A 27,856-nucleotide genomic window follows, 5' to 3' on the forward strand; every position below is an offset into this window, starting at 1 on the left:
TGGTTGTTTTTTAGCAATTATTAATACAATTGTATGGTTACTGTTGATATATACATGTATGTGTGTGTATATTTAATTAACAACGCTGTACAGTGACTGTAATGCCGTCTGTCCCACCAGTGTTACATTTTGGTTTTTTTTAGCTAAGGGTTAGCTAATGCGAGTTTGGCCCAACTCTGTTTTACAGGGTATCCGCGGGGTCTTAAAAAGTCTTAAATCCAATAATTTGAATTTAAGGCCTTAAAATGTCTAAAATTCTCCTGAAAATTCCTAAATGGTCTTAAATACAATTTTGAAAGGTCTTAAACATGTACTAATGTTCAACCTTCAGTCTCGCTCTGAAATGTTTAGATTTTTGACGATGCGATAACATAACTACAACACGGAACTAAAGTAGGCCACCTGTGCTGCCCGGTGAGAATTTATCGAGCACCACTAGCTAGTGTGCTCTGCATCATTTTTAAACAGTTTAACTCCAAACCTAGGCTAAATATAACTGCCGCAAATGAACAGGACATGCCTCTTTGAATTCGATTTTAGTGCTTTATATTATAGAACATTTAGATTTTTTTTTATTTTATTTCATATGACTGTCAAACAAATAATTTCACATTTGACTGCAATACAATTCGAAATTGTATTACTGCCATACCCATTCCTTACTGTTCTTGTATCATATTTTCATATGTGATTTAAACGCATGATTAAATTCAATATTGTTCCAGTAATGTGACACACTGGCTCCAAATTAGCACCGACCTAAATTACTAACTAAGGTGAACGAAGACACACCTCTGTTTGATATTTATCTGATGTTTATTTCTTTCTTCGATTAAAGAGAAATATGAAAAGTGAAAGAGCACAGCAAACCATGCACATTCTTAATAAATTCCTTATGGATCTCATGCAGTAGTGGCACACAATTCGTGACTTAGAACCAGGTCACATAAAACCATGTCTGAATTTGTGGAACATGTGTTACATTATAGGTTAAAAATACAAAAGCCATTTAGTGACAAAAATACACCACCAACAACTTGATTAATGGCCAGAAAAGGGACGTGTTGTTGTTTTAGCATGGTTCAATTTCTGATGGAAGCTGACTTGAATGAAGAGAATAATCAAGAGCGCTGGGCTCTAGAAGAGAAAGAGGAAAAACACAGAGAGAAAGGGTCAGAAAAAAATAGAGACAATTCTGAAGAAGGTATTTTTTTTATTTTTTTCAATTAAGGTATTTTTGCTTTTGTGGAAGTTATAGTCTCTGATCTTATATTTACTTTACCTTCAAAGCAACCAGGTATTACGAGCTTTCCATCCATGCACTGACTTGACACTGCATGACCACAACTCCTGTGCTTGTCCTTGCAGTACAACGAGACAATTTCTTTGTGTAAGACTCTGTTTGGATTAAAATCTTTGATCCACAGTTTTTCTCCTCTGTATAATATCCGTCCTTTCTGTATGTCAACACTGCAAGGTCCTGCAGAATATAATCAATTAGTTATTGGTCAACAATATTATGCTCGTACATACATGTATTCTATTAAGGTACACTATGAACACTGTATAGATTTCACATCGAATTAATAATAAACACAAGCAAAAAACAATAGATAGATAGATAGATAGATGTAATATAAGTTCTACTTTTGCAAGATGGCATCTCAGACCAATTCCCATTTTGTTCGCAAACAATATGCAGGCTTCCCTCCAGCACATAGTCTCCATGGCAACCATAGCTGACTGTTTCCATGTAGTCGTATGTTCTCTGGCTGTCGCTTGACTTGTAGCCATTTTCAATGTTTCCTGGTGGAGGACATGTCACCACTGCACGGAAACAAGTTTAGTTCATTAACTGGAGATGCTGAATGTTAAATATTGTACTGGATATTGAAAAAAGAAGAGTTCCATACAGGTTAGAGCCAGTTAGAAAATGGATGCACAAAGACTGCCTTTTTCAGATAAACCAAAAAGTATAACATAACCAATATCCACGGCACATTAGGGACATAATGTATGTAAAATATAAAATTTGTCGATGCAAAAATTTAAGCGTCAACGCGTAGTGTTATTGTTGTTGTAAATCACACCGGCCGCTTGATGCTTATCTGTAACTGCAGTGCAAACAAACACGACCAAACACACACTCGAGCTATCCACAGGAAGTGCTGGGGGCAGTAATGCTCGCTGTTTACATCCCAAAGCAGGGAAGAAAAACACATGAATTATGGGCGGAAATAGACAAAGAGGTTAGAAAATTCCGATCCAAAGTTTCGGAATATTTCACTGAAAATAAACCTGCGAAGCACGTTAAATGCAATCTCTCTAAATTACGCATTAACCTAGGTGAACTAGCATTCGCTAAGCTAGCGTCTTCCATAATTTTCCGACAGATAGACGTACGACACAAACGTATGTACTTGGATCATAGGCTGATGGTTAATGAATAAATGAGCATGTGATTTAAAAAATATCTACGCAGTATCAACGTTATTTGTGAACTCACTTCTCTGCGGTACGTGATGATTGAGCGGCTCCGGGGTGTTTAAGGTGTTTGTGCATCGCCGTAGTACTACCATGGAATGAGAGTTGCGCTTCACAGAGATAGCATTTCGCTGGTTTATTTTCAGAGAAATGTTCCCAAATTTTGGAAACATTGGGTGGAAGTTTCCGAGCCTCTTTGTCTGTTTCTGCCATAATTTGTGCGTTCTTCTTCTCGGCTTCGGGATGTAAACAGCGAGCAATACTGCCCCCAGCACTACCTGTGGATAGCTCGAGTGTGTGTTTGGCCGTGTTTGTTTGCACTGCAGTTACAGATGAGCATGAAGCGGCCAGTGTGTGATTTACAACAACAATAACGCGACGCGTCGCCGCTTAAATTTTATCGTCGACTAATCGTTGCAGCCCTACAGTGGCTCATACATTACCTTGACATTGGGGCATCTTGGTCCAAGTGCCACTGGCAGTGCACTCCGCTCTTGCATTGCCAACAACTGCATATGGAGGCATACACTTGTATGTCCCTGTAACGCCATACCGAGTGGTGTTCCCTCTTATCATCTGGTCATAAATTATCATTCCAAACTGTGGGATTGGAGGAAGCCCACAGGACACAGCTAAGAGAGGGGGGGAAAGAGAATATGACACCTCATTTGTGCCTGTACTGCATGTCAATTGTTTACATATGTTGGTATATGTACAGCAAGTTCTGTGTGTGTTCTAATTTCTGATACCAATTTTTTTGAAATGAAACAAACATAAAATTAACTGCTCTGTACAATGTTTTTGTTTTGTTGTGGTAGAGAGTTGCAGAGGAATACATACGCTTGCACTCTGGTACTTGTGTGCTCCATGTTCCATTAGCTTGACACACACCAGAGACGGCTCCAGTCAAGATATGCCTGTGCAAAGCAGACATATCATATTATATCATCAAGTAATTTTTGGGTTAACCCATAGAACTCAGAGCATTTAGGTAGCTTTTTTCCATTACTCCGTTAAAACGTATCTACAGAGGCTATAAGAATGTGCAATATAGTGTCTCACATCCATTACATCCTTACATTTTTTTAGAAATTAAGAAGTACGTCACATTTCAAAGTTCGCTTGACTCGTGTTTTTATGAACAATGTGTCTTCTGTGCAATCATCACACTAATTTAATCATAATTTTGACTCAACAAGACATAAGAAGACCTCATGTGACCTATAAAGACACACCCCCAGGATGTCCATATAAGAAGTTGTGTATTATTCCCACTGCAATTTACTAAGGGTGCACCTGTGGCACAGATCCGTGAGCACTAAGGGTTAAATGAATACAATACATACATACAAAAAAAAAATCTGTGAAACAAGGAGTCAAATACAACTGCATAATACTCTTACCCTTCATGACAAGTATAGTTGATCAGACTCTGGTACACGTTGTCTTCATAGTACAATTCCCCATTCGCCAAATGATCAGGAGATGGACACTGTTTTGCTGTAAAACGATACACAGCACATGAGTAAATGTTTCATTCCTTTTAGATTAATAAGTCATAGAATTACATATATGCTAAATCATATCTCATGTGTAGTAATGTCGTTTTGTCTTCATTTGTTCAATTCAATTGATCATTGAATGGAGCAGTTAAAGTTACATTATCATCTACTGTGTTGATATCAAAGGTGTATGTTCCTTTATAAATGCGGATGTTTTCCACAAAATGACTAGACTAAGTAATCGACCTAAGCCCAGTATGTTCTGTCACAAGAGCTTTCGGGTTTCATTTGACTATTGGAGACCCACGTATGCACATTAATCTGCTTTTTGTCCATTGTCCACTTGCAGTGCAAACAATCTTCCGAGGGCCCGACACAGCAGTGTACCCCTGTTCACAGGACAGTGCTAACTCCGCCCCGGGGTTAAAGTACTTCTGGAGCCCGTCCACTGCAATTTTGGCAGCCAGCTCAGGTCTGGAACACACTGAAAAGACACATGGATTAGACATTTTGTAATAGACACGAACGACAAAGATCTAATCGAAATAAACTTCTATAAATGTTATTCCGTTGGGAAGCCAGTTTATTATCCTTTCTAAATGGCACCACACTGTAAGGGAAATGCTATTTGTGGATTGAGCAGCAGAGTTATGAAAAACTTGCCAAATCTTCGCTGCCAAAGCCAAACAGTTTATTCTGCTATTGACTCTTGTTTGGTGTTGTTTATTGGTTTGGATGATTGAAGTCTAAAGAAACAAGACATATCACATACCAAAACCTAACCCGTCCTATCAACTTTGACCCCTCTCACATCACAGCCGGGCCAATGATGAACATAATTTCAAGATTAATTCGATACCTTTACCATTACTAAACCATATTTTTAAGTAAAACAATATAATATAAACAGCCTCCACGTCACATGTCTCAACAAATGGATCTTGTATGATACTGAGATCCATTGATTAATGCAATTCAAGAGCGAGTAGTAAGGGCAAATACCAGTGTCTTGTCCAGATGTGATGGTCATAAAAAATAGACAAAGTAGAAACGACATCAGCATGAAGTCCATCCTTATCCATGCGCAGATGGTGCTCAGTTCTTCCCTGTGGACTGTGCTCCAGATACTAAGCCCAGGACTGCTCACTCACTGTTGTTTTTGTGTCTCTTACGTAAACAGAGTAAACGCAGCATGAAAGTGAATTCTAATCCTCTTGGGTAACACGTTAGGTTAGGGAACACATATTCACCATTAACTAGGTGCTTCGTAACATGCATATAAGTAGCATACTAGTCCTTTATTGGTAAATATTAAGCATGTATTAACACCTTTGAACTGCAGACTGAAAAATATTTTCCTGTGGAGAGCAGCACTGCACCCTTCTATGGATTAGGGCCACATGTAAAAAACGTTTTTAAAGAAATTCTGAGAAAACATTCTGACTTTAATCTTAGAATTCTGACTTTCTCACAAGAGTTTTTAATCTCAGAATTCTGACTTTTTTTCCCTCAAAATTCAGACATTTTTTTTCTCAGAAATCAGACTTTATGACTTTTTTCAGACTTTAATCTCAAAATTCAGACTTTTTTCCTCAGAATTCAGACTTTATGACTTTTTTCTCAGAATTCAGTCTTTCTGACTTAATCGCAGAATTCAGACTTTCTGAATTTGATCGCAGAATTCAGACTTTTTTCCTCAGAATTCAGATTTTCAGACTTTAATCAGAATTCAGACTTTTTTCCTCAGAAATCAGACTTTATGACTTTTTTTCAGAATTCAGATTTTCAGACCTTAATCTCAGAATTCAGACTTGTTTCTCAAAATTCAGACTTTTTTCCTCAGAGTTCTGACTTTCTGACTTTAATCTCAGAATTCAGACTTTCTGACATTTATCTCAGAATTCAGATTTTCTGATTTTAATCGCAGAATTCAGACTTTTTTCCTCAGAATTCAGTCTTTCTGACTGTTATCTCATTCATTCTTATGTAGGAACAATATTCATCTTCATTCATGTCATAATAGAGTTGGAATAAGGTTATGTGCTTAATGACTACTAATAAAGGGCTAGTATGCTACTTATATATGTTAGTAAGCACCTAGTTAATGGTGAATATGTGTTTTGTGTACTCTTTGTTTTGTCTGTAATCTTGTTATTTGCATTCACAGATTGTAATCCATGTGACACTTTTCCTGTAAGTGGGAAGTTTCACTAGTGGACTTTGCCTCATTGCAGCAATATTATGAAACGGGAACAAAAAAGAGCCAAAACAAAGATAGATAATATGTTGTGTAAAATATTTCTACAACCCTTTAAACCCTTCTCTTGATAATTCCAAAGTTTTACCCTGACAACACAAACATTTGTTTTAAAGTGGTCCGAGCAACTTGATGCTGAAAATCAAATCTTCTCCTGTGAGTTTCATCACAGCTTTTTCTTTGTTTTTGGCTTTGAACATAACTAATAATGTCTGCAGTTCTGGGATCTCTTTAGGTTTCAATAACCCTAACTTAATAATAATAATCTGTTGGTATGTTTTCTAAATTCAGCTTTATGAATGATTCTAACTGTTCTTTTATGCAATAAAAACAATGGCATTATATTACTTATATACGCTTTTACACAATAACTCTAATAAGGCAATATAAGTGAACAGTACAACTTTCTCATTGTGTTACAATGTATTTGTGTTTAACTTATTTTCATCAAACCAAGATTTAAAGGGGACATATTATGCAAAATCTACTTTTTAATAATTTAAATACTTATATGTGGGACTCTGGAGGCCATATCAGTCGGCAAAGTGTGAAAAAAGATGACTCACTCATGTTTTTGTGGTCCTCCTCAGTCTAAGTACAGGAGATGAAACACGCAATGTTGACTTCTGCGCTCATTGGGACGTCACAATGCACTCAATTCCTGGAATTGTTGTCTCGCGGAGCTCCGCTTTGTCCGTAAAACGGCAACGGTATCGGAAGTTCTATTCTTGGCTCCACAGTGCTTTTTTCCTCAGAATTCAGACTTTCTGACTTATCTCAGAATTCAGACTTTTTTTCTCAGCATTCAGACGTTCTGACTTCTATCTCAGAATTCAGACTTTCTGACTTTTCCAGTATTCAGATTTTCTGACTTTAATATCAGAATTCAGACTTTTTTCCTCAGAATTCTGACTTTATTCTCATACTTTGCTTAAAAATTAGTTTTTACACGTGGCCCTAATACTCTTCCTTACCCTTCTGTGTGCAGCCTGCTAGACGTTATTAGAAGCAGCAGAAAACTGTGCTCAAATCAGAACTTTGAACAGTGGAGGGCAGCATTACACCTTTCATTGCACAGCATGCTGGGAATTATTGGAAGAACAAGAATGAGCATCTGCTCTTGGACTCGGACCCAAAGGTTTGATCACACCAATTCAGTTATCAATCAAACACAATGGCTACCAGTATTATATATTACAGAATATAAAGTGATGACTTAGATTTTTTTTTATTTCATAATGTTGTGCAGCATATTAAGAAAAGCAAAGAAAACAACCTACAAAACATTTACTTACTCAGGTCACAGTTTCTCCAAAAGGCCACCATGTTGAAGCACCAAGTTTTTAACGGACAAACTCTTTTGAGCTTAAACGATAACTGAAGGCTACAACAGGTTCTTGAAAGTGAACTGAGAGTGAGGTGAGAGATATTCAGGTACAACGGCAACAGCATCAAACAAGTCTTTAAACATTTTCACATTTTAATTCACATAGAATGCATCACTTTATTAGTATTTGAATTAAAGTTGAAGGTGCCAGACATTTTGTTCCCCTGTGATCCAGGGTTAGTCACATCCTGTCAGTGTGTCTCACGTCTGTCTGTGCAACGTTATGCAGATCTCGCAGGACTTGCAGAACTCGTGGGGTTTGCAGGTGGTGAAGCAGCACACATTGTAATTTCGGATGGCAGGGTTTTTGGCCTTAGGGTGTATTCCATCCTGCCAGGTTCTTAAAAGCAATCAATAGAAAAGGCAGTTAGTAGTGCAGTGATGTAGTAATAACAATATATTTTTCCTAAACATCTTTTCCAAAGACATCTGACACACTAAGTAGACTGTCTGACATTAATTTAGGGAAATAGATTCATGGCATTTCACCAGCCAGTTTATTAGGTACATGACTACCTACTTAAAGGTTTATTTTATTTTTCAGATCTTTTACTCATAAAACTTGACTGAAACACAGCAAGTACACTTAGAAATAAAGGTTCCTTCTACAAGGGCTGAGGTTCTACCTGGAACCATTTGCTTCTGAAAAACCCTTTCCAGAAGAAAGGTTTTTTTTCAAGGGTTCTTGGTAACACTAATGGTTCCAGTAAGAACCATTTTGATCCAGAGAACCCTTTCTTTGAGGGTAGTGACTTTGACATCATTATTTTTTTTCAATCCCAACATCTTCTATTGTGGAAATGAGACACCTATCTAAGATCCAGAGGCGATTCTAGAGTCTGTAGGGGCCCTAAGCAAAAATTCCCAGGGGGCCCTTCCTTCCAACCAGTGTTCATCACCATTATGTTACAAATAATCTGACACCAACGAAAAATGTATGAGTTCAAAATATTATTTTTTTTTTCGAAATGAATGAAATAACATGGGAAAACCTTGTAATTAAAAAGTATGAGAAAATATAAATGTAAAGAACAATAAAATTCTGTAAATGGCTTTAAAAAAAACTATATAAACTTAGTAAAACAAATAATGCATTACACTGTAAAGAACCCATATTATAAAACAATATAAATAAATAGAACAATATAATACTGTAAATAAGTGAAAAGAAACATATATAAACTGAGTAAAAAAGATATGCATTACACTGTAAATAATCCTCTTCATTTTCCAACTTGCAGAACAGGTTAACGTGAGGTGGGGACACTTTAGGGAGGTTTTCCTACTGAGATGTCATTGCAAATCAGCCATTGTTTTTTAAGGGGGACGGGGAGGCGGCTGCTCACTGAAACATTTCAGTAAAAACAGCCCTCAGGCTCCGAGTGTCGGGGGGGGCCCCCTATCAGCTCGGGGCCCCAAGCAGTTGCCTGCCTTGCCTGTTCACAAGCTGAGCTCCTGCTAACATCCACTGTCTGTTGATCAAATCCCTTTTATCTGTAAATTAGTATTTAAAAAAACTGCATTTTTTGGGGGGGATGGAGTGGCCCTTTAAGTTGTAAAGGAGCATCAGAATGGAGATGAAATGTGATTTTAGTGACTTGTTGTTTGATTTAAGTAGTTTGGCTATTGATATTTCACATAGTGTTGTCACACACAGACATACATTTCCGGTGTGCTGCAGTTCTCTGGGCAAAAATCCCCGTTTTTTTCACAGGTCAGTAGATAGAGAGGCAACAGTTACTCAATAAGAATGGTATGCAGCACACGATCACACCAGGCGCCACTCCACACACTTTACTAGGTGTACTGTGTACCCGATAAAGAGGCTGGTGAGTGTCCATGTGACACTCGGTGCACATCTCTCTGTGCTGACAACTTGACTTTCATTGATTTACTGCGTTATTGGCATTAAACCCACCTTCAAAGCACTCTGGAATCGGGAGGATTCCATCATTGCAGGTGGTCGCCACAGGATAGCCACACCGCTCGGCTTTGTTCAGACAGTAGAAGACGACAGGTTCTCTGTGGAGGACTCTGTTGGGTTTCAGGTCTGCGATCCACAGCTTCTTGGCATTGTAGAAAATGCGGCCTCTCTTGATGACAACTGAACAGGGAGCTGTTTGGGCGAAGTGTCGGAGCAGAAATGACACATTGTAAAATCCTGACGGTCGGTTTTAAAATCAACATTTATCTGAAGCATCGCTTTAGCCATGAACATGTAGTATTATTATTGGAACACATCCAGAAAGTATGGGAGCATTTTTTTAAATACAATTTTTCTTGCTGCTACGGGTTAAAGGCTTAAGCGCCATATGTAAGAATGTGGCCAAAAACAGTTACTACACTCAAATTCAAAATACCAAGGTCTTTTAGGTTTCGTTTTTTCGCCGCCATTGTAGACTCTACTGACTGCAATGATTAGTAGACGGCAGTAGGTGGCGCCACATGCATGATTTTCAAAACATAAACATGATTTGCAGTCTGCAAATGATTTTTTTTAATGCGAATATTTTGGCTGTACTGTTGTTGTTGGTGAGTTCAGTTTGTTATATGAACATTATTCCTGAGTCTCTGTGACATATTAGGAGGATTTTATGGCCAGTTGCTTTGGATTTATTACATAATGCACCTTTAAATAAAGTCTTCAAGGTTAAAGTATTTAGCGTGATGTTACACTTGCACAATAGCTCGACCCTGTCTCTCTTAAACTAGAGTGGAATCCTAATTAATGTTACAGGTAAAGCCTGTGTTTGTCCTCATATGTCATGTGGAAAATGATCTGCTGTGAAAACTTGAGCTCAACTTTCTGTGCCAACAATCACAGACAAACACAACGGTACTTTTTATTTTTATTTTTTTTTCTATTTTATTCTGCTCTCACGAAACTCAGACATTTCAGCATTGGAGTATTTATAGCTGGACAATGATGAATCAAGATTTCTCTATATAATTAAACATAAATACACACATTTAGTGACTCACCTCTGCAGACAGGCTTGGAAGACCAGTTGCCTGTGTTTTGGCATTGAACCTCAGCATCACCGTCCAGAATGTAGTTCTCGTTGCAGCCGTATTTCACCTTCTCCTTGTAGCCATGTTGTCGCATCACTGCAAAGGTAATGAAGCCATTGGGTAGAGCTGCTGGAATACGGCAGCTCACCTCTGCAATGATCAAAAACAAACGGATTGTACCATTTTGAAACACTGACAGGGCACTTTAACTTAAAACTTAAAGAAATATTTATCCATCCTCTTCTCGTGCAGTTATTGTCTGTGTACCTTGACACAGGGGTGGCTCTGTTGCTGTTCCATCGGCCTTGCAGGACCCCCTCTCGTACGTCGGTGCTTTTGGAGGGTTGCACTCGTAGGTCCAGCTCTGCCCGTAGACGATGGTGCTTCCTGTAACTGGCTTATCGTGGACAATTCTTCCTTCTTTCGGTGGCTTGGGCAGAGGACAATTCACAGCTGTAAGGAAGCACGTGAAACAATGGCGTCGATGCGGAAAACTCTTGACTCCTGTACTCTGTCCGCCTTTGAACAGCAGACTCGACACTGAACAAGAAAACTGCATGCAAGTCACTTTGCTCTAATAAACCACATGGTGCTACAGTGGCAAGAAAGTCACCAGTTTGGCTCTCCATTTGTGCCCATCACTCCTCTCTGGGTAGTCCTGTCACAGTTGCATAAAAATAGAACTTAATTTGGGAGTGTCAGCTGGGATTGTCTTCAGCCTCCAGCAGCCCTCAGGATAAAGTGGTACAATCTAAGAGATAAGGGTTCCAAAACGGTCTTTTTACAAGGGCTGAGGTTCTACCTGGAGCCGTTTGCTTCTGAAAAACCCTTTCTTAGGGGTTCTTGGTAACACTAATGGTTCCAGCAAGAACCATTTTGATCCAGAGAACCCTTTAAAACCCCTTTCCTGAATAAAGGGTTTTAAGGAGGGTTGGAGGGTGGAGGGTTCCACCAAGAACCTTTTTATAAATGTTCTACCTGGAGCCAAAAAGGGTTCTCCTATGAGGACAAGCCGAAGAACCTAAAATGGTTCTACTTAGCACTTTTATTTCTAAGAGTGTAGACAGTGGGGAATGGGGCTCCTGTTGAACTATGTGAAGAGATGGAGTGGACAAAATAACAGAAACTCAAATTTTAGGGGGCGAAAAAATGTTCATATACAGTACAAAGTTAAATAAACTCATCAGTTTAAATGTTAACTTAAAGGGATACTTCACCGATTTGAATGTGACTTTGTATTGCTAGAATAGCAGTAGTATTTTTTTAAGAAAATGTGCTTCCCTCCCTCAGTTTTTCTGCTATTTTAGCAATACAAAGCCACATTCAAATCGGGTGAAGTATCCCTTTAAAATTACCACGACCATGATAGAGAATTTCTTGCTGCCCTGTTGGATTGAGGTGTTCCTTATAACCTGGCATCTGAATGTAGGCCCCAGTAAGTTGCTGATACTTGTCTTTTTGTGACACCATAAGTAATTTCACACATCATTTTGAAAGTCACATGAAAGTAGAACTTTACAATGAAAAAGTCCATGTTTCATTTTCTTCCCTGCACATTTTCCTTCGGTCTACCTTTGCACATAGGTGGTGGGTTGCTCCAGGCGCCATCGTGTGAACACTTGCTCTCATTGGCTCCTATCATGACATACCTGGTGAGAAAGGGGTGGCATATTTTTGACAACACACAGATGTAAATCTGTCTTTAAACGTACATTTGAGTGCGACTGTGTGAAGTGAATCTGCCGTTACCCGTCGTCACATGTGAAGTTGAGCACACTCCTGAAAGGAGCCTCCGTCCTGCCCTGTGCTAAAGGCTGCAGAGGTCTGGGGATCGGGCACATTTTAGCTGTCAAAATAAAGCACGACACAGTTCTGACAACAGAAGACGGAACATACGCAGCAATTCTTTACGGATAGAACGGCTTTCTTTCTGTTTGTGGGAAACATTTTGTGTATGTAAATGCACGTCGCGCTCATTGCGCTTTCGGTGGGTGACCCGTGTGCAAATCAACTCACGGGAACAGGCCAGATTTGACTGTGTCCATTCTCCCGTGGCGGTGCAGCTAATTCGTTGACCGGTCGTTGTCGAGGGCAAGAAACCCCGTTCACAAGTGAGGGTCACTTCATCTCCGACCTCAAACACACGCTTCAAGGTCGTCTCGTCGATCCCGTCAGTGATAGGCGGGCGGCCGCACACTAGATAAGAATAACAAGTGTTTCACATCATGATCAGGGGCAGGAATCACAGCAATAGAGTTTCTATTCTGCTGCCAAATTATTTTTAACAGAACTTAACAACACAGTACTTCACTCATGATGAATTGTGCACAATAATAAGAACTGTGACAGAGTGAAAAATGTCAGACAAAAGGTGCAAAACTTCAGTAATTGTCAGAATGGAGTAGGAATCCAGAGAGGTGCAGTAATGCAAAAATTCATCTTTACCTTTTTTCGTTACAGTTGCGCATAAAAGTCCTTGGCAGAGGAGCAGCAAAGCTAAAATGGGAGCCATTTTCAAGACAGTCAAGTCTGCAAAGTGTACCCTGCCTTTGAGTGGAGGATGGGGGCCAACATATAAGGACTGCTGGACGAGGGATCCATGAGCGTACGTGCCAATCAGATGCCAGTGTGAGCTCCTGTCGATCGAGGACAAAGGCCGAACTTGTGCGTATTTACCTTGTGTTGATTGATAACCTTGATAAGTGCAAACAGCAGACGCACTGCATGAAATGAACTCGTTAATAATGAAAGACGCTCACAAACACACACACTTCTAACAGTGATGCAGGACTTCAGTTGGGTGTAGCTCCATGTCATATGATGACAATGGGCACAGATATATTTGATCTGATATTTTTTTTTTTTTTTTTTTTAACCCAGGAATGATTGAGATGATTCCAAATTGCTCCACCGGTCAATGAACCTAACTTGGTCAACTCCAAAAAGTTAGTGAACCCATCGCAGCTGTGCAAAAATGTCTTTTCTAAAACAAAGGAAATGTATGGGTACGGGAGTTTACCATAAGTAAAACCATTAAAGATACATTAAAATCAAAGGGACATTTGGAGATCACAGTTAACCCTCAAGCATCAGTTTCATTTACTACCCTCGTAAGTCATTAGAGGATAAAAATGTCCACTTCCAAAAGCTGTTTGTTCCACTTTTGTCTGAATAAATCTCTTAAACAACTTGAGTCCTGCTCAAAAGTACAAAACATTGAACCATTTTGAAGTTGTCACTATTTTTAAAGCAGTTTTTAGATGGAGGACATTTTTGTCCTTTATGACTTAAGAGGATAGTACATTGAACAATAAATAAATAAATAATGATACATCAAAGTCAATATTTCAAAGTCATTATCTTATTAGTTAATATATTTAAGACTGATTTGAAAAAAGAAAAACATATCCCCCAGCCACCCAACATTTGTTATATGGTAAACAACTTCTATATGCATGTATATAAAAATAACCACAGTGATATCAAGTAATTAAATTGGCATTTAATTGGTTGCAGTCCAGAAAAATGGTTGAATAGTAGGTTTGAGTAAGGCTGGAGTTGTTCAAGTGCTTTATGCGGAAAAAACCCGGAAACAAATAGTAATAATGTTGTTATAACACTTTTAAGTGGACATGTCTGTCCTCTTAAGAGTATAGTTAAAAATTGTTTCACAGTGTATCCCAAAATGTGGTGCGCAAAAATGCGCAATGTGCTATTTTGCCACAAGGTGACGCTCCCCCCATTCCAAATTCTTGCAGCGGGACCGCAGGCCTGCTCCCACCCACAGCGAATCCTGAGGCGTGACGTCAGCCAGAGTGACAAGGAGGAAGCGGAGCACAGAAGGGTCAAACCATGCAAAGACACGCAGACCGTCAGCAGGAAGCTTGGCTTCAAAATAAAACAAGCAGCGGTAGGAAACTTGGCAACTGACGGCGCTTATTTAAAAACAACCATTTAGAACCACTTTCACTTTATATATATATGTGTATATATATACATATATATGTATATGTATATATATACATATATATGTATATGTATATGTATACATATACATATGCATATATATAATGGATGGACAGAAGAGCCCTTTTTTTAATAATTTAAAAGGTTTTAAAACTTAATAGTATGTTGTTTAAAAAATGTTTTAATAAAAAATGTGTATTATACATTCAACCCATGCATGGTTCTCAAACCAAGCTTAATCTATAATAATACACCATAAATACTGTTCCAGTGTTTATACCAGGGTATTTTGACTGGAGTGCATAGAAAATGAAAGAAAATACAAAAAAAACAACAACAATGAGTTCAATAATAATAATAGTTAGTGTCCCCTTATCTCTCACTCCATCTCAATCTACTCTCACTATACCCAGGTCTGAAATGTTAGTCACAGCTTATACTGACTAAACTTTCACTTTGTTTGTGCTTCCGTGAGGCAACTACTATACAGCAATGTATGCATGTGGGCAGTTACTGTAAATCAGTACATATGTGCCAAGGACATATAAATGTTCCAATTCAGCTTACACATTCACCCCCCCCAATCGTTCAATAATAGACAGCTATAGCTTTATTTATTAATTCCCACGAGGGGAAACTCATTTGCCATCACGAATGACTCATATATATATATATAAATACTCACAATAAACAGATAGACAAACACCAACACTAACAACAACTAGATGTTAATATCCATATTTTTCAATCTTCAATGGCTGGGGTGCCGCTGAGCAAGGCAAAACATTTGATAATGGTTTTGAATCTAATAGACATTTGTTTACATTCAAAAACCACACACTAACATTTTAGCTTTTCACAGGCAGTCAAATTTTATTTAGCCATTCTGAAGCTTTTTTTTAAATATAATTTTATAAGTAACTCTTTCATGCATAGTGGTCACAACAAAGGGCAGCTATTCAATAGTTATTTTCTTGCATATATGTTGATAGTAGAATTGCACACTAGCCACCAGATTGGACCGTGTACCCCCCCATACCCTGCCACCCACTGGCCAGGTAGTGCAAGTGCAACAACAAATGACCTAAACCAAGATGGCCGACGAAGGGAGATGCAGAAAGCGCGAGCGTGAGCAACACAACATGTCATTATTACTATGCATAACAATGTTTAAAAAACAATGTTTGAGAGCAACAGTGTAATTAAAGGGACACTGTGTAGTATTTATGGGTTTATATGACCCAAAATCCACTTTTTTTATACATATTATGTGCTCCTGCATTGTCTAGTCGCTGTATAATAGTTTTTGTTTCATTTTCGTAGTGTTTTAAAAAGTCATGTAAAATAACATGGTCGCGGGCCACTGTTGCATTGCCACCGTTAGCAGCGAGATGCCGTGTTTCTACGGGAGCCTGTAAGGACAAACGCGAGAGAACAAATCAAGCGTCGCTTTACTCGTAGCGGAAGTCCCGCCTCCACTCTCTCCGCTTCGTCTGCTATGGCCGCGGTAGCTCGCCCTCTCCCTCGCCTCACGAACCTCATCTGCTCACACGGAGAAAGACGACGAGGACGACATTTAACCGGCTGAGGTAAATTTCAGCCTCTCCTCTAGATGTCACTATAAACTACTTACTTCACCTTAAACTAGCATAAACGTAGCTGAGAAGCTAATGCTAATACCCTTACAGGTAAACCCCCCCCCCCAAAAAACATTTGGTAACATTGTTTAACATCTAAGGAGTAATATAATTGTTACATTACATTACATACACACAACTCCATGAACATTTTTTTTTTAAAAAATTCACTTTTTTCATGACCAAAGATGTATAAAGACATTGAGGGAAAAAAATACTGACTGAGGCTCTTATAATTCATGCATGAAAGGGTTAAACAAAATTCTGTGAAATCATGTGATAATGGGTTCGAATCTAATAGACATTTGTTTACATTTAAAAACCACACGCATGTTATCTTTTCACTCGCAGTCAAATGTTATTTAGCCATTCTGAAGCTGTTTCTTAATTAAATCAAGTAATCTAATTTTGTTACTGACAGTCTGTAAACATCTGACACGAAACGAGGCAAGTAAAGGGGCGGCTTTTATTTTGAAGGTGAAGCCGGGTGTGGTGTAGCATCAGTGCGGCTAGCTTGCCAGCTCGCGGAGCTGTCAGTGGAGCAGCCCCAGTGGTGTAGACTGGCAGGGAAAGCCCTCACACATACACACTCAACGGGCGCACACCGAGTCTGTGGCGAGCCTCTGTAACAGGCGGAAAAAAACACGCGGCTGAAAAGACAGCGAAGCCAAGAAGCTTTTTATTTATTTTTATTTTTTTATTCCCTCCCCCCCCCCTCCTCATTCAGTTGTGGACATGGCTGATGGAAGTTTCAACGAGTCGTTCACCGGGGACGTCGCCAATCGCTTCGCTCGCAAAGGCGCGCTGAGGCAAAAGAACGTCTTCGAAATCAAGAACCACAAGTTCATCGCCAGGTTCTTCAAGCAGCCGACTTTCTGCAGCCACTGCACCGACTTCATCTGGTAAGCTCTCCGTGCCTCACCTCCACCTCCACCACCTCCTCCTCCTCCGCCCTCCGTGACTGCTGCTGCTGCTGCCTGTTGCATATGTTGGACTCAACTTCAGTAGAGTTCGCTCGCTCACTCACTTAGCTTACTGCTCGATGCTGTAATACAACTTCATGCTAAACTTTCCCTCTTTAACTTCCGCTCTCCTCTAAACATTCCACCTTTTTTCCCTCCCGGTCTTCCACACCGTCGAGATTTTTTTGCCAAGCAGTCTTTCATATGGGAGGAGTTGATGTGTTTACCAGCCTCTTATTGCGTCGAACTTGTAGCTTTCTTTACTGTGAATGTTTACAGTGTGTTTTTTTTTTAATGTGTTGTATGTTCATATTTATTTCAGACAAAGTGCAGTTACAATTCCAAACAGAAAACAAGACAGAAGAACATAAAACGAAATTAAATAAATATATATAAAGAAAAATAATATATATATATATATATTTATAAAAAGCAACAAAAACATAGATCTCTCAGTAACTGTGCCTGAAAAGGAGTAGGATGAAGTTTACACTTATTTAATTCCTGCACCTCATTCATAGTCGACTTAAAATTCAGTCCTTATGTCCCTGTGTAGCCTCCATGCTCATATTATCACCAATATTATTTATTTATTATTATTATTATAACCACCATCACTATCATTGCCACCATTACCATTGTCATATACATATATATATATACGCATATAAACATACGTACACATATTATACATACATACACTTACACACATACATACATATATACATATATATACATACACGCACAACAAACATACATATAATATATCATATACACATACTCAAATATATATTGCTAGTTTTGCTCCATATAACAAACAAACAACAACATAATAGCATTAAAGCTGCAACATTGTGGTTTGTGGACAAAACCGGGAAACTTGACACAATCTTCATTTTGAGGTTTTGGGAAGAATTTTATCATTTTATGGACCTAAAAAGGAAGTGACATTAAATAATCATGAGGTGCAGCAGCAGCATCATCCACAGTGAGAAATAGTTATATTAAAGCATCAGTTTCATTTTAACCCCCCCCCCCCAGGATCCACGTGTGAGTGAAACATTCTGAATTAGAGCTGAGCAGTTGTAGGAAAATATACACATATCACATCAATAATAGAGAAAGATAAGAAAATCCATCCGTTTTCTACAGCTTTGTCATCCACACAGGGCGAAAGGCAGGATACACCTTGGACAGTAGAGATGTGAATCTTTGGATGGCTCACGATTCGATTCATATGATTCTCGATTCAAAAATTGATACAATGCAGTGTGTTAATGCAAATTATGGCATCAAAACTATACAGTTTGTATAAGATAATGTGATCACACAACGGCAAACTAAAGACAAAAGTTAACATTTAAAACTTACTTACTGTACAAAAAATTACTTGCATAAATAAAAGCTTAGGCTAGCTGCCTTTTTCTCCCAGAAGTCACAAAAATAAACTGTACACAAATAACACAAACGTGTGTTTTTTTCAAAATAGAAACTTTACATTTAGTAATAAAAAAATTCAAAATTCGATTTTTTGAAGTTTATGAATTGATTCAGAACTGTGGATGATTAGAATCGAGATTCATATATGAATAGATTTTTTTTCCCCTCACCGCTATTGGACAGTCCATCACAGGGGGCACATATAGAGACAAACCCTCCTACGGTCAATTTAGAGTGTCCGACTTGCCTTAATCCACATATTGCATGTTTTTGGACTGTGGGAGGAAACCGGAGAACCCGGAGAAAACCCATGCACACATGGGGAGAACATGCAAACTCTGTGCACAAAGGCGCTTGTTCTGACTGGGTTGTGAACCCAGGTCTTCTTGCTGCAAAGGCAAGAGTCCTATGTAAGACAATATAACACCAAAAACATTGTAATATAATGAAGCCTCTTTTGGACATTTGTCTCTCTTGCCCTCCTCTGACTCCTCTCACTACACCAAAACAACTTATACAGTATATATTATACATATACAGTATATATGACATTGTTATATTTACTAAGAGTTAAGATCTTAAAGCTTTGTTCTTTGCTGTTGAGGAAAAATTTTAAAGGGCTTTAAAGAGTCCACCGTCTCTGTGTGTATTTATATAGTGCTCTTCTAGCCTTGATGACCTCTCAAAGCTTCACCATTCACCCATTCACTGCTACCAGCACGTGGGGTTAAGCGTCTTGACACAATCGGCATGTAAACTAGTGTAGCCGGGAATCGAACCCGCAACCTTTGAGTTGAAAGACGACTCGCTCTCCCCCGCCTGCCCTTTTTGTAGCATTTTCCTCTGATTAACGCCTGGACCTGGCTGGAGTCTCACGATGACTAATAGGTCCCCCTCCTCCTGGCATTAAACTGAGCTTTTAAAGCCTCCATTTGAAGCTCCTGGGTTTAACTGTGGAAAAAAAAACGCCTCAGACATTCTGCGGTTTACTGGCAGCGCGAGCCCATGTGGAGGAAAAAAACAAAAACACACTTCTGCACAGAAATGCTTCAGTGTACAGTGTGTAAATGACACGGCAGTCACGTGACGTACGGAGTGTCGTTTTTGCCGTGTGCCGTGCTCACTTGTGTGACGACAAAGAATGACAAAGCATTAGTTTCTCCGGTATCCAGATCCTGTATGCGTATTGTTATTTTTTACCCTCTCTCCTACTCTGTAATAGAATGATCAGAGGTCAGTTTTCTGCTCCTGAGAAAGTGTTGGATGCAACTTCACAGACCTCTGTGTGGTCTTCAGTTTAGCTCCAGGCCATTTAAATGTTTGCTGCTTTACAGCTTGTGCAATATGAACTTATTCACACCGTAAAAAGAAAAAAAAAAACCTGTCAGAGCAGAAGAGTAAACTTTGTATATAGTCTGTACTTCTTATTGCTTTTGGCCTTTAACCCTGACAACTCTACAGGATGACCTGTGCCCTACTCGGCACCACCCCTTAACTACACACACGCTCAGCAGGTTCTGAAACCTGCAGCAAACACCTTGTCATTTTTATAGAGAATGTGCTCATTCAGCTTTTTATGTTAGGTATGTTTGGATCTGTATGTTGTCAAGTTATCGGTGTATTTAAGTTTCAATTGTAAATGGGAAATGGTCTGTATTTATATAGCACTTTTCTTGTCTTTAGCTGCTTTACACTACAGTTTTGCCATTCACACCCATTCACTTTCTATCATTCATCTTTCACATCCATTCACAAGCTGCCGCACTGCTGTCAGGAACAACGTGGGGGGTTAAGCGTATAGCATTGTTGACTAGTGGAGCCAGGAATCAAACCCACAACCTTCTAGTTGGCAGTGTTTTCGCTCTGCCACTGAGCTACCGTGTTTGTTTGATGTTGTTGGTACATGTTAAACAGCTGGAACAATAATGTTCTTATGACTTTGAACAAATATACAGGTGCTTGGTGCGTTAACGGCAGTTAACGTGTCAATATTGACGCACGTTGACGCACGACGCGTTTCCATGTCGACTGGCCGGAAAAAGACGCATGACGTCATGTTTACATGATTCCCGAATCATGTAAACAATGTTAAAATGAGTCTCTAAAGTAACGGTTAACTTTAAAAACAGGGGCACGCATACGCAGTATTATAATTTTGTCCATAGAGTTTGGCTGCAAAAAATGCGCAAGAATGTATTTTATTTTCCAAACACACTCCTCCTGGCGCGAAATAATATCCGAAATTGCGCAAAATTAACTCCAAAAATGGTCAGACATGGGAAAATGTTTTCTTCAACAAATGGCTCAGATTGTTATTGTAAGCAAGGACGTAGGTTTGGTTCCAAGCTGTGTTGTAAGGACAGCACGTCGCTTGTCTCCTCCCGTGTTTCTGCTAGGCTGCGTGATGCGTTCATTGACGCTCGTAAAATCCACTCACTTATTGGTCAGGATAATCTGGCCTGTAAAAATCCTGAGTACCTGGAGAGAACATTCTAACTCGCAGAAAGGCCCTTGGTTGAACCTGGGAATGGGACTGGTGACCTTTCTGCTGTGAGGCAAGAATGGTAGCTGCTGTTTGGCCCAAAAAGTTTGACAACAATTTTCAAAATAAACCATTTCCTCGTGGATGTGGCTTTGTGCACTGCGTTGTTTTCATACTGAAATAGGAAGCGCTGTATCTAGTTCACACTGTCTAACATGCTACACTGTCCAAACACTGTTTGTCATAAATGTTTTTTTTTTTAAATATTTACTTAAGGCTTGACTGTTCTCTTGCTCTGTAGTGGTGGATGTGCATTGTATGACATTTCTCCGTGTGAACGACTGCATTCACTGTGCTCATGATGACTGTGTCAGAGACGGAGAACATCTATTGAATTCTGCATTTTTTTTTTGTTTTCACAGGGGTTTTGGAAAACAAGGATTCCAGTGCCAAGGTAAAACAAAACTGATTAATATCAATATAATCTGCTGTGTACATCGCTGTGTCATGAGAACCCCGGGAGAAAAAGCTGTTTAAAGGATAGGTTTTCATTTGACATGGTTTCACAAATTGTAGGAGTTAAATCTACTATTCCGTCAAAATAGATCCTTTTTCTCAATGGCACCATCTCTATTTCAGTTTTAAATTTATAATAGGAAAAGAACATTTGATGGCTAAGTTAGTTCATCTTAATCATGTGTCTAGGGGGAAATTAATCTACAAAAACACAATTTTGTGTTGTACGTGTGCCAGCCTGTAGTTGGGTGTGTTTGCTAGTATTCGAAGTTGTTGCTTCCGAAAGCTGTGACACCACTAGAAGTGTCTTTGACCTTAGTGACTGATACAACATCAGATGAATAGTTTGTCAAGAAACTACGGTGGCCTTTGCATATCATAAAGGATAGAGATTCCCATGATTCTTATGCTTTAAAGTATTATTTGTTCATTAAAGCATGACCCTTTTTCCAAAAGTACAAGGCTTATTCTAAGGCTATACAAAGCAAACACTTTGCTTTATTTTAAAGTAATTATACAGTATACTTATGGGTACTATAGAATGAACTTACTTATGGGTAGTGGATTCAATATCTGCCATTAAAGGAAAGGAAAAAAGTGGTTTGAAGGATTGCTGCAATAGAGAAGTACTAAGAGAACAAACATGGAAAGAAAATGTTCAGACTCCACAGTTGCAACCTTACATTAAACATGGATTTCCAATCAACCCGCCATTTTGAGTTATAGCGTGCATCAACTCTGAGAATTCCTTGTCTGATGTGGAAACATCAGGGCTTGCCAAAGTCTGCCCTTGGCTGCAAGTTCCCAGGTAATGGTGCAGATATTGTCGGGCTCCTCTTTCACTTTTATATTCTTTTCACTTGTTTTCACTGTATACAGTACAACATACAGGTGTAGGGTATACTCACTAAATTTCTTCCTTGTTGCCCTTATTGGCGATTTAGTTTATTTGCATGTTGCAGTGAAAGAATGTGATGTCAGAGTGTGAATTATGTAGTAATCTACTTTAATAAAGCATAATGGTCAGAAAAGTAACATTTACATCCAGTCAACTACTCGATTCCTACTTAAAGAGTCGCTCCGCAGCACAGGAGAGACTCTCTGTTTGGAGATTTAAAGTTTAACACAGTGACATGATAGGCATTTGATCTTAACTCTCTTGAGAGTGTTAGAGTGAGACACACCGAGATCCTAAGTGAGTTGTGACTTATCATACTAATGCTGTTAGATCCCATGTGCATGTAAGGGGCCTTTGTCTGGTCGGCGTTTGGAGATTCTGTGCAGAAAGCGTGCATCTTAACGCATGTCGGCATGTAAATCCATCAGCACCCACTCACAGAGGTGAGATGCAGCCTTCTCCTGCTCGGGTGAAACTAGGATCAGCAGTTAGTCAATGAGAGGTGTCAGAGTGTTGACAGTGACACCTTAACATGTTTTTGCATAAGCTGACGGGTTCATCTGCATGTCTGCCAACATCCTTCACTGCTCTGCTTTTGCAGCAAGTTGTCATCCTACTTCATTGCTACGATCACAGGTATTGATACAGGAAATTATAAATTGAATGATTACAAAGAGCAACAGGTTTCATCAGGCTTTGAATGCCAACTGTGCTCTGCAGCTCTTTCTTTTTTTTTTTTTTTTCCTGACGTGTCAAAGCCTTGCGACACACCTGGCGATCGGCCGATGGCAAAGTACCAGTTGGCATGTGTTTGGGTCGGGGGAAGCACTCAAACATACAGCATAAATAACAGCTGATGAGCAGCCGGTAGGGCTGAACGATACGGTGAACGAATGTGAGTGAGATTTGAGATAAGTCATTTTGTGATATGATTTTTGAAGTCAAGCTTCAGTTCAATATTAAGTGTCTGTAGATGGAGCATTGCCTCATGAGATACTGAGAGAAAATGAGAAAAAATGTTAACTATACACTATTGCAAGGATGAGAACTTACAGGACTCATATTATACCCTATTTCTACAAGTTTACCTAGTTCCCTGGTGTCTTAATGAACATGTCTGTTACACGCTTTGGTCCAAATACCTTAAGAATAGGGGTGGCTGATTAAACGATTTTAAATCGAAGTCGGATTTATTTGTTTGGATGATGTTAAAAAAAATGAAAATCGATTTTTCCAATTTTTTTCCTTTTTACTGCGCTCTATCAGTTCCCGTCCCCGCCGTTCCATTTCTCTCCTCCTTCCGTAGGAAACTACGTCTGCGTCACTGAGGCTCAGGCAGCTAACAGCAGTTAGCATTTGGAAAAGCGATAATGTGCCGACTCTAGTCATGACATAGCCGTCATATATAAAATGTATCCACTAAACACTTAAATCCTCTGAGGCTGGAAGTTTGTGTAGAACTCTGTGCTGCACTGAGCAGCCAAGAATAGAACACTTCTTGGACTTCTGCTCTTTCGGATACTATTGCCCTCTTCTGCACTCTCGTGTTTTTTTTTAGGGATAAAGCAGAGTTCCGCTAGACGACAATTCCAGGAGTGTTTCATTGTGACGTCACAATGAGTGCGGAAGTCAACATTGCGTGTTTTATCTCCTGTACTGAGGCGGACCACAAAAACATGAGTGAATCATCTTTTTTCACACTTTGCCTACTCATAGGGCCGCTGCACACTCAAAAATCGACCAGTTATTTTTCCTTCCACCATAAATCCATGCCAGGACCTGTTGAATAAATGATGTTTGCCTTATCAAGACGAAGATGATTGGTCACACTGCAGCTATTCGGGGAGAGAAAGGTCCTTGCTTTATAATACAGTGTCTGTTTAGCCATCAATTATTAAGCCCAAGCCATTGTAAAATGAGGGTCAGTTTCTCCTGAAGTGAAAGAGAGACTTGCAGTCAGTGCTTGAAAATGGCAAAGTTATAGACTGGAGAGTGGCATTTCTGTTAATAAGACTGACATTTAATTTCAGTCCTGCAATTGTCCCTTTTTCCCAGAAAAGGGTGGGCTCAGATACTGTTATTTCAGAGGTTAGTTTATGCTTTTGTGATAATGATCGATTTCAACCAAATATATATATATTTATATCATCATTCCCCTAGGGCTGGGGAAGTTGAAGGCGATAAAAACAGATCTTTTTTAACCCTAGCCCTTCCATGACGACTGACTGGAAAAAGAAGCGTGTGAAGTCATGTTTACGTGATTCCCTATTTGCTAAAATCAGTCCGTAAAGTACCGCTCAACTTTAAAACAGAGGCACACATACGCAGTGCACAGGTACGCTGGTTATTTGTAGTATACTCTTTCCGCTTAATAAACAGACCTCTCCATCTCGACTGTATGCGCGTTTACGGCACTATAGGAGCTAACGGCGCCAAAGGCGCTAACGGAGCTAACTGGTAAACGGTGACTGGACTCCGTAGACTCCGGCACGAAAATCTGCGTTACTTCAGAGACTCATTGTAACAATCGGGAGTCTCGTAAACATAATGTCACGCATGTCTTTTTCTGGCCAGTCGTCATGGAAACAACGTCAACGCCGTTAACGTTTAATGGTGCAGTCATTTTTAATAGTAGAAATTGCCATAAATGTATTGATAGACGCTTCTCAGATGTGATATTTGCCGGTTTGTCTTCTTTCAATCTACAATAAATCTAACCTCTTGTGGTTTTGGACTGTAACACTAACTGTAACTATAATGATGAGCTGTCTGATTTTATTTTTAGAAAACAAGATTCAAATGATTCTGGAAAATAAGTGGCAGTTTAATAAATTGATTCGTCAGCTTGAGTCCAAAATTGATGCTGCATGATAATGTGTTTTAATACAATACAATGTTCAGCAACACTTTCACTAACCACTCACTCACTTTCAACATTGCACTTGTGGTGAAATATTAGCGCAAACTGAATGTGGAGAGCGTGTTAATGTTGTGCAAACAAACGCGATTACATCAGTAACCACTTTACTAGATGGTATCTGCAGTGTGAACAGCGTGTCTAGTTGTCTCCTGGCTACTTCTTTGGAGTCATGTTTCAAGGCCTTGGTCTGAATGACTTTGAAGACCTGATTTACAGAGGGTTAATCTTCCTCTGATGGTGTGATCCTGGTCTGTGACCTTACTAAAAAGACGTGTTATTGTTGGAATAATTTCTTGCTCTAGTATTTTGTTTGCCAGTTCAGAATTTCTGCCATTTACATGAGAAATATATTTCATTATTATTTCAGATTTAATGATATCACATCATCCCAATCCTGGCTTCTCTAATTGGCTCGCTGTGTGTTTCAGAATTTTAAGATTTGACTGATCACTTTTAAAGCTCACATAGAGTGGTCCTGTTGCACATATATGTTAGTTATGGAGGTCTACTTACATACATTAACTTGTTTTTATTGTCAAATAATTTTTGTCCGTACAACACGCGAGAGTGCTGGCGAGGGCAACAGTATCCGAAAACTGGAAGTCCACGAAATCCGCGAAAAGTTCTGTTCTTGGCTCCACCGTGCAGCACAGAGTTCTACACAAACTTCCAGCCTCAGAGGATTTATCTGTCCAGTGGATACATACAGACGGTTATATATGATGTGGCTGCTAGAGCCCGCAAATGATCACTTTTCCAAAATGCTAACTGCTGTTAGCTCCCATTAGCCTCTGTGGCTGATGCCATTTTCTGTCCCTTAAGTTTTGTTTTACTTTTTTTAAGGTGGACCTTTAAGGTGGACCTCACCTAACCAATACAACTTTTGACCCACCAAGACTTTAACTAGCGTTAGCTTAAAATAGCAACCAACTGACTTCCTGTCTTACCTTCCTTTGTGGGACTTGAAGTGCAGAATGAAATTTCACGTAGTGGTGTTGGTTTCACTCGGTTGCCAGGTTTGTACGCAAGGCTACAAGAGCAGACACCCAATGTTTCCCTGTGTTTTTTGTCAGTCAAGTCGAGTCGAGTCTTATACCAACGTTACTCAAGCAAGTCTCAAATCGTCAAATTTGCAACTTAAGTCATGTGACTTGACGTGACTTGGTCCACAACCTCTGGACCTCACCATGTAAAGTGACTTGTGATAATGTTTCTGAATTGAATTGAACTGTTATGTGTGCTCTACGGGGTATTAACTGTACATGAGCACCACTTTAAGGTTACAACTGCAGAAACGGGAAAAAAACAAAAAGAAAACTTTTAAGAGTTACTGTGTGAGGAGGTTGGCCACTACCTTCAACTCTGCAGTTAAACTTTCAAATAATTCAAAAATAGCAAACAGAGCAGCTGTTCTTCTTCCCTTGTGGATATCAACATTTTTATGTGATTCACAGTGAACAAATTGAAAAATATTCAGCTGTTTCTGTAGCACGGATGGAAGTTGACTCCAAATATAGTGTCATAAACAATCATGATTCTAGTCCCGGCAGCTGTTCATATGTGTGCACAAAGGAGTATAACTCAGGATTAACAGGACGTTTGGTATCATGAGGCCATTATGCTCAGCCACTGTAAGCTTAATCACAAATCCATTAGTGGAACGTAGTGTGATCCTGTGTCAGAGTTTATGAATAACAAGCCTTTTAGTCCGTCAAACTCTAATACTCTCACTGACTTTTGTGTGTCTTTACTGACTATGGCTCACGACATCTTGTCTTTTTATTGTTTTAGATTTTCATGGAGAACAGTAGTAACTGCAGAACAAAAAAAAAAGTATTCTCTTTTGTTCTGTGTGAACCTTCTTACACTGATCAATTCGTTCGTGATTCAGACAATGTGTGCTCTCCTAATGGTTTCCTTTGGACAATTGGACATTTATTGTATTGGCTGCACACAACTGGATTTCCCCTCAGGCTTTCCAATGTTCTCTGATGTACAAGTAGGGAAACAAATGAGTTTTGCCGTAGCCGTGTCCCTAAAGAGGGAATGACTTGGATCTTCAGCCTCACAAGTGACATTAGGTTAAATACAGCTCAGCGGTGGGGAAATCATCAGGTTATCATGTTAGTTTAAACTTTAAAATAGTGAGTTAATGGGTAAATGGCATATCTCTGCAGTTTCATAGTCAAAAGGATTTTATTGTATTTGCATTGTATTCTGTAAAATGCATAATCAATAGTTATTTAATCAATACAACTACCCCAGTTTATTTTCAGAGGAATTGAACTTGCAGGTTAATTTGTTGAGTAATAGTGGTGAGCAAAAAAGACATTGTAAATAATTTTGATAATTAGTCATTTGTGAATCATTTGCATCTTCTTTTTTTTTTAAAT

The 27,856-nt window shown here is 39.1% G+C and overlaps 3 protein-coding genes across 4 annotated transcripts in view; 1 reads left to right on the forward strand and 2 right to left on the reverse strand.

Annotated features, from left to right (window-relative positions):
- Positions 1-1,072: 1,072 nt before the first annotated feature.
- LOC310940678 (beta-2-glycoprotein 1-like) lies at positions 1,073-7,569 on the reverse strand (the record flags this gene model as incomplete). Its single annotated transcript, XM_083905667.1, has 8 exons — positions 1,073-1,137; positions 1,283-1,480; positions 1,648-1,827; positions 2,928-3,116; positions 3,325-3,401; positions 3,888-3,984; positions 4,294-4,470; positions 7,539-7,569. The coding sequence occupies 8 exons, from the start codon at positions 7,567-7,569 to the stop codon at positions 1,073-1,075; spliced, it is 1,014 nt and encodes a 337-aa protein (XP_083761793.1).
- Positions 7,570-7,851: 282 nt separating this feature from the next.
- Positions 7,852-13,154, reverse strand: LOC310940755 (beta-2-glycoprotein 1-like; the record flags this gene model as incomplete). Its single annotated transcript, XM_083905752.1, has 8 exons — positions 7,852-7,970; positions 9,549-9,746; positions 10,613-10,792; positions 10,910-11,095; positions 12,215-12,291; positions 12,392-12,488; positions 12,659-12,838; positions 13,088-13,154. The coding sequence occupies 8 exons, from the start codon at positions 13,152-13,154 to the stop codon at positions 7,852-7,854; spliced, it is 1,104 nt and encodes a 367-aa protein (XP_083761878.1).
- A 3,671-nt stretch (positions 13,155-16,825) lies between these two features.
- Positions 16,826-27,856, forward strand: part of prkcaa (protein kinase C, alpha, a) — a 129,391-nt gene continuing 118,360 nt past the window's right edge. For both annotated transcript variants that reach the window (XM_083906522.1, XM_083906523.1), the window contains exons 1-2: positions 16,826-17,147; positions 21,552-21,583. In XM_083906522.1, coding sequence (XP_083762648.1) covers positions 16,981-17,147; positions 21,552-21,583 — 199 coding nt within the window. In that variant the 5' untranslated portion in view covers positions 16,826-16,980. The remainder of the gene's footprint in view (positions 17,148-21,551; positions 21,584-27,856) is intronic.

Source organism: Microchirus variegatus, assembly GCF_963457635.1.
Source record: "Microchirus variegatus genome assembly, chromosome: 19".
Classification (NCBI taxonomy): Eukaryota; Metazoa; Chordata; class Actinopteri; order Pleuronectiformes; family Soleidae; genus Microchirus; species Microchirus variegatus.